At 39.1% G+C, this 7,773-nt stretch overlaps 1 protein-coding gene across 2 annotated transcripts in view; it reads left to right on the top strand.

Moving 5' to 3' along the window:
• The first annotated feature begins 487 nt into the window (after positions 1 to 487).
• Positions 488 to 7,773, top strand: part of HIBADH (3-hydroxyisobutyrate dehydrogenase) — a 103,794-nt gene continuing 96,508 nt past the window's right edge. The window contains exon 1 of one of the 2 annotated variants that reach the window (XM_065883929.1): positions 488 to 679. In XM_065883929.1, coding sequence (XP_065740001.1) covers positions 589 to 679 — 91 coding nt within the window. In that variant the 5' untranslated portion in view covers positions 488 to 588. The remainder of the gene's footprint in view (positions 680 to 7,773) is intronic. The other variant, XM_065883930.1, reaches the window with a different exon arrangement.

Genomic DNA, 7,773 nt, shown 5'->3' with positions numbered 1-7,773 from the left:
TTTACTGAGGTTAAAAGTGGATCCCTGTACTTGTAAAGACTGGGAATTTCTGCTCTTGCTTAACTATTGCAGCAGCTGCCGCGAGTCAAAGTTATGCCCTTGACTGCGAGGAAGCAACACATGCAGTTACAACACTCCAAGGGGGCGGTTCTGAGGGTCAGATGCTCCAAGGAGGCGGTCGTGAGTGACAGCCGCCGCCTCCCACAAACCCTTGGCGTTTTGGTAAACAAGGAGACTCCAGCCCTCAGCCTGTAAATGAGGGAGGAACTTGGGGGCGGAGCCAGGGCTCCGGATGTGCTACTTCGAGAAGGCCTCCTATTCGTGGTTCGCAAAGGGCGGAGGATGTGGGAATTCTGATTGGTCTGATTCCCTGTCCGTAAGGGGATTGACGTCCAATGTCCCGCCGGGCCGCGCCTCTCGGGGCCGCGCTCCTCCCTTCGCGGGTAGGTGCCCGCCCCGAGCGGCAGAGCGCGTGCGCATGCATCCCCACGCCGCTGCCGATCCCGCCCGCCGCACCACGCACCCTAGCAGTCAGTGGGTGAGCTGGGAGCCGCGGAGGTCACCGTGGGGAGGCGGGGCGGGGGCAGCATGGCAGCCTCCTTACGGCTCCGTGGAGCCGCCTCCGGCCTCCGGTACTGGAGCCGCCGGCAGCAACCGGCAGTGGCCAGCCTTGCAGCGGGTAAGGACCTCGCGCCTTCTTCCCCAGTCCCTCCTCCGGCCGCGCGCTTCGCGCGCCCTGATGACTGAAGAGGTCTTTTCACCGGAGGCGCTGCGGTTGGATCGGGGCTTAAAACCCAACATTTTGACTGGTTCCAAGGCCTGGCCTCTTCTGCGGCCCGCGCCACTAGTGCTTCCCCCCATTCTCCCCACCCAGATCTAGATGAATGGGGTTCGGCGTCCTTTTTGGGACTTAGGAAGGAATGGGAAGAGCTTGGGGTAGAGAGAGGAGTATTTGGGTCCGAGTCCTGCTTCTTTGGAGTTAGGGCTTTGAGGACAATTGGAGGGCCCAGCCCCAGGGGCTACCCCTTACCCACCCCAGCGACCCCTGGCCTTGCAGCGCTGGCTGGCCTTGCAGCGCGCCGGGTGGGCGCGCTCTCCGGCCGCAGCCCTGATTTTTGTTTTAATCACCTTAATTGTTTCTGATGTTTTTACACAAGTGAAGTCTTACAAATCAGGTGATCAGTCTTTCCAGCAAAGTTTTAAGTCACCCTTGACCGGCCAGGCGGGCTTCCACCGCTTCTCTGTAACTGGGCTACCTGAAGATGGCACTTCTGTCAAATTATTAACCAGAATACTTTCAACGTTCTCAAAATTGTGGCCTGAACTATCCTGCTTCCGTCCCCTCCCACCCCTCATATCATTATAAGTTATGGAAGCTAACCATCGATTTAGGAAGAGGCAGTTTTTAGACCCCCAGAGAACTAATCTTTCATTTTTCAGATGGAAGAACCTAAAGCCCCTTGGATAACTGAATTAGGATATTACAGCAGGATCTAGAAAGTAGTCCTTGATTCTTTATGATTCCTGCACTTTTCTTCTACAGCAGGATTCCTCTATAATTGGAAAATAGGTTGATTTGTGGGGAAACTGCCATTGTCTTCCTGTAAAATTTTTAGTTTTGAAAATGCACTATTTAGCACTCTCATACTTGGGAGATTGAAAAAGCCTTGGTATTAATTTTTTCTGATCTTTACTTTAAAAAAAAAGGCTGGGAATTGAGTTCTTAACAGCTTCCCTTCCTCCCCCTCAGTAAAAATCTAAGCAGAAGAGTGAATTTCCTCTCTGGCTTTAAAAGGGAAAGCTTCATATGATGGGAGAGAACAGATGTCTGATACAGAATCACAGTAATGAGATACAAACTCACAGAAATTGCCAAACTTGAGTGTAACCACTGTTTGAGCTACATGTATTGAACTACAAAAAATGCCTCCTACATTGGAGATACTTAAAAGAAATCACCCTTCTGCAGTAGTAAATGTAGCACCAGTTTTCACATGAATGCACAATTCTTTCAGTTTTGATTAGTCAAGGAAGACATACGTGCTGTTGAGTGGTTTTACAAGGTGTTCTAACGGTATTTTAATGAACCCTTGAAGTACCTTTTAGAGTTACAGGAAGGTTCTTAAAATTTATGGAAGAAGAGTCTGAGGCCTGTGACTATAATAAATGCTTCTGTAGACTGGAAAGGCCTACCTTGAAATGCTGGTAGACTACTTTGGCATATAATCTTGTTCTTTGACCCAAATACATTGTAAGAATATAGATTTATGACAAATTAAAAAAAATTTTTTTTGTGTGTGTGATGATTGTTTAAAATGCTTCAGTAATTGTTTTTACTCTGTGGAATTGTTTTAAACATTTTTGTTAATTTTAATTTACTACAAAAGTGTTAACTTCTTTGATGTTGGAGTCTTAAAAGAAAAATTATGTGCCAGTTTGGAGTCTAGGGACATTAAGAAAAAGAACTGTGTTCAAATAGTAACATTATTTAGTGTTCTGAATTCTGTGGGATGTTTCCATGGTATGTTTAAGATGTTTATATCATATGGAGGGTAATATTATAAAGATCTATACAGTTATTTCAGTTTGAAAAAAATGACATCTGAAAGTTGCTGGTAATAGCATGTCTTACTTTTAAAATATTTAAAGCATTGAAAAGGAAATAGGAAAATGAGAACTATTAAACTAGACATACATTACTATTTCATCACCATTTAATAAAAGTAAGTTTTATGTTTTATGTTAAAAGGTAATTAAATTTAGTTTCAGACTTCTTTGTACAGACAAAAAAATGAGATGTTGACCCTCTATAGTCATTTGATTCACTAACAAGTACAAGGAAAAATAATTTGTAACAGGTCATCTTAAAACGACCACCTGACCAAAAGTGGAGTGGGAAAATTAGCCAGCATTATAGACAGAAATGGGAATACAGTTCTTTTTTATTATTGGCTCTTTGTGTGTGTACGAACTCTGCCTTCAAAACAGCATAACTTGTTGTATAAATCAAATATGTGCCATTTTTTTCCTCTTTACATTAGCTTCTAGGGTTGCACATGAAACTCTGAAAAGCTGCATGCACATGGTTCTGGGGACCAAAAGTTGACCTTAAACTTGTGAAATTGCATAAGGAGAATACAGTTGACCTTTGAACAAAATGGGTTTGAACTGCATGGGTCAGCTTATGCATGGATTTTTTTCAATAAATTTGTACTACAGTTGGTTTAACCTGCAGATTTGGAGCAGGTTGTGGAGGGCCAACTGTAAATTATACTTGGATTTTGTGAGGAGCGTCAGTGCCCCAACCCCACTCATGGTTCAAGGGTCAACTGTATTTCTAAAATAACTTGACCCAAATAATAAAGGCCTTTATAGAGTAAGTCACTACCCTTAGTTTAGTAACTCTTAGCATTAAAGCAAAAAGAATGCTTATGACGTAATATGTGATAAAGTAGGACACAAAGTTGTGTATGCAGTATAGAGTCTCATAATGAAAAAATGCATTCGGAAGACTGGAAGGGCTATACAAAACGCTAACTGATTATTTTTGTGTAGTGAGATTAACTTTCCCTTATGACTTTATACTTTTTTGTATTTTTCAGTTTTCTACAATGAATTACTTTGATGAGAGAAAAAAAACTTTTAGAAGTGTAAAATAATTAACCCATTACCAATTTTTGCATTTTGAAACTTAGAGTCGCCTGGTTTTTGGTGGCACTTCGTGTTACCAAGATATGGATAACTTTGTCCATGTCCCATTGGAGAAAAGGTTATAATCTGTACATTTACATCTATATATTTAGAAACTAACTTTGCCAAATTTTCTGGCTGGTTTCTTCTTCCTCCTGGCTGCCGCTTAGGTAGTGTTACGGAGAGTCACAAGAGTTTGCTGATTAGATACAATCTTTTCTTTAATCTCTAGTTCATTTCCTATTACATACTCTGATTTTCCCCAGATTTTTCTAAAAAGATTTTTAAAAAAGATTTTTCTAAATCTTTTACTTAGGGCTGCCAATCTGTGAACAGTCATTTGCAGAGAGATGCAGGTACCATAATTGGTTTAGGTAATTTGGAACTTCATCATAGGTCTGGGAGGAAAGGATATTGGAGACTCAACCTGCAGCATTTGCTTAATGGTTGCTGCAATACAAATTACCTTTGATGGATCCACTTTATCACTATCTTTACTCTTGCTTCAGCACTGACTTTTATCCTCATTTGATGAAAACTCTCTCTAGTTAGTAATTCATTCATATAACACTATTAAACACTCACTGTGTGCCAATTTATTTATTTCATTTATTATAAAAGTAGTCATAAAAGTTATATGCACATGGTAAAAACTCAAAAGATTATAAAATGAAAAGTAAGAGTCTTTTCTCTAACTCTGACCCATCAGTCCAACTTTCTAGCTGTAACTGCTGTTTCTTAAGCATCTTACAGAAACTTGAAAACGTTTAATGCATATGTATTCTTTTCTCTCATATACTGTATGTTATTATATATAATGCTCTGCGTCTTGCTTTTTTTCACTTAATAACATGTCCTGGAGATTTTTTTCCTTATACTTTTAGATAGATATATCACATTCTTTTGAACGTTACATACTATTTCATTGTATTGATTTTCTATGAAATATCAAGTACCTTGTTAATGTATATTTAGTTATTATAAATTAAGTGCCCTGTTAATAATGTGTATTTAGTTATTTATAATGTTTCTGTTGTTACAAACATTCCTATAGTAAACTATATTTTTGTGTTGTTCAGAGTTTATATATAGTAGAGGTCAGCAAACTGTGGCCCAGTAGCCGGGTCCCTGTTTTTGTAAATAAAATTATATTGGAAAACAAGCACAGCCACTTGTTTTTATATTGTGTATGGCTGTTTTAAAACTATAGTGGATGAGTTGAATAGTTGTGACAGAGGCCTTGTGGCCCCAAACTGAAATTGTTTACCCCCTCACCCTTTAAGAAAAAGTGTGCTGACCCCTTACATATAGTATAAATTCCTGCAAATGGAATTACTGGGTCAAAGAGTATGTACATTTTAAATTTAAATTTTATAATAAAATTCAAATGTAGATCCCTTTTCAAATTGCTCTCTAAAAGGATGACATAAAATACAGTTCTACAGTGTATGAATACATATACAGTGTATATGTTTTATCAGTCCTTTCTAACCAGGTGTGAGTTTATCAAAGAAACACATTTGTCCAGCTGATAGGTGAAAATGGTATTACATTGCTTTGTTTTGCATTACTCTAGTTATGACAGAAGTTGAGCATTTTTTCAAAGTTTTTTTAAAATATTTTCTGTTAACTGTCATTTTGTGATTTTGGCATACTTTAAAACAATGGATTATTTACATTTTTCTTCCAGATTTTAAAGTTATTTGCATATATAGTAAAGTAGCCCTATTTCTATCGTGTGTTGCAAGTGTTCTTCCTAGTTATTTGTGTTTTGTCATGTTTGTGCTTTTTTTTTGAGATGTGCTAAGTTTTTCCCCCTTGTTTTTTTGTGAACAATTTCAAACAAAGTATTGAAAGAATAATGCCATGAACATCTGTGTACTCTTTGCTCAGTGTCAACGGTTGTTAACCAACCTTTTGCCATATTTGCTTTATTTCTTTCCAAGTATATTCATATCCCACCTGTATCGTTTGAAATTAAAATGCAGACACGATGACACTTTAAACCCTAAATGATTCATTGTGAATCTCCTAAGAAGGACTGTCTCCTACATAACCAAATTACCATTACCTAAGACAATTACACTTCCCTGGTATCATCCTAATATACAGCTCATATTTAAAATTTCATTATTTTCCTTAGAATGTCATAAGACTTTCACCCCCAACACCCAAATCCAGATCCATTCAAACTTCACATGTTGCATTCAGTTGATATATCACTTTAGTATCTTTAGATTGAGAAATGTCTTCTCTTGTTTGTTTTTTCTGTAAACATGTTGACTCTTTAAAAGCAGCTTTATTGCAATATAGTTGACTTACAATAACAGTTTGCACCTGTTTAACATTTACAGTTTGATGGGTTTTGACGTGTATATACCTGTGAAACCATCAGACCATCATCACAATCAAGACAGTGAATGTATGCATTCACCCCTCCCCCATCGGTTTCCTCATGCCTCTCTACATACTCAAACATCTATAATTGTACAGTTTCACTGGCTAGATAGATTCCTATCTTGACAGTTGTTTTTTGTTTCAGTTCTTTAAAGATGATGCTCTCCTGTTTTCTCACTGGCTTTGTTTCTGACAGGAAATCTGCCTTCATTCTTATCTTTGGTCCTTTGTACATAATGTCTTTTTTCTGCCAGTTGCTTTTGAGCATTTTGATTATGATGTGTCTTGGTATAGTTTTCTTCGTGTTTCTTGTGTTGGGGTTCACTGAGCTTGGATGCATGGGGTTTATGGTTTTCATCAAATTTGGAAATTTTTCCCATTAGTTCTTCACATATTTTTCTTGTCCCCACTTTGCTCTCCTCTCATTTGAGGACTCCAGTTTCACTATGTATTTGGCTGGTTGAAGCTGTCTCACTGCTCACTAATGTTCTTTTTATTTTTTAAATTCTTTTTTCTGTGTTTTGTTTTGGATAGTTTCTGTTGCTTTGTTTTTAAGGTCACTATCCTTTTCTTCTGTAATTATATTATAATCCAACCTATTGCTATGTCCTTTTACTACTGTATTTGAAATATTTTTCATATCTGTCTTTTCTATAGCCACCAGTCTTTATTAACTCTGCCCTTACTGTGGACTGAATGTTTGTAACCCTCCAAAATTCATGTGTTGAAATCCTAATCCCCACTGTGGTAGTATTAGGAGGTGGAGCCTTTTGGGAAGTAATTGGGTTATGAGGGTGGAGCCCTCATGAATGGGATTAGTGTCCTAAAAACAGGAAGGAGAGCTTGTCCTCTCTTTCTGCTCTCCAGAGATACAAGAATATGGTCATCTGCAAGCCAGGAAGTGAGCCCTCACCAGATACTGGATCTGTTGCCTACTTGATCTTGGTCTTCCCAGCCTCCGGAACTGTAAGAAATAAATGCTTGTTGTTTAAGTCATCATAACAACTATACTATGGTATATTTGTTACAGCAGCTGGAATGGACTAAGACAGACCTAGACAGTCACTTTTATGTTGGTCTTTTTGCCTCCAGGCTCTTCCTTTAGTTCATCCATTGTACACTGCTGCCTCATTTCTGTCCTAAAGCATGGGTTTGGTCAGGTCATTTCTCTTGCCCAAACCTTTCAGTAACTACCTATCTTAGTCTATTTGGGCTGCTGTAACAAAATACCATAGATTGGATGGCTTATAAACAGCAGAGAACTATTTCTCACAGTTCTGGAGGCTGGGAATTCCAAAATAAAGGTGCTGGCATATTTAGTGTCAGGTGAGGGCCCACTTCTTGGTTCCAAGACAGCCATCTTTTCCCTGTGTCCTCACATGGTGGAAGGGGATGAGGGAGCTCTCTCTGGCCTCTTTTGTAAAGGCGTTAGTCCCGTTCGTGAGGGTTCTCCCCTCACGATCTAATCACTGCCCAAAGGCCCCACCTCCAAATACCCTCACACTGGGAATGATTTTTTCAACGTAGAAATTTTGGGAGGACCAAACATTCAGTCTGTGGTACCACCACTTGCTTACAAAATACACTCAAACTGTTTAGAGCATACTTCCCAGCCTTCCACATTATGGTTGCATTTTTTTTCTTGCAATCTTAATCTTGCTGTTTTGTTTCTTTGTGCGTCCTGTA

This window comes from Phocoena phocoena, chromosome 9, assembly GCF_963924675.1.
Source record: "Phocoena phocoena chromosome 9, mPhoPho1.1, whole genome shotgun sequence".
In the NCBI taxonomy this organism is placed as follows: Eukaryota; Metazoa; Chordata; class Mammalia; order Artiodactyla; family Phocoenidae; genus Phocoena; species Phocoena phocoena.
The sequence above is the reverse complement of the archived record's forward strand: the minus strand, read 5'-3'. Positions and strand labels throughout refer to the sequence as shown.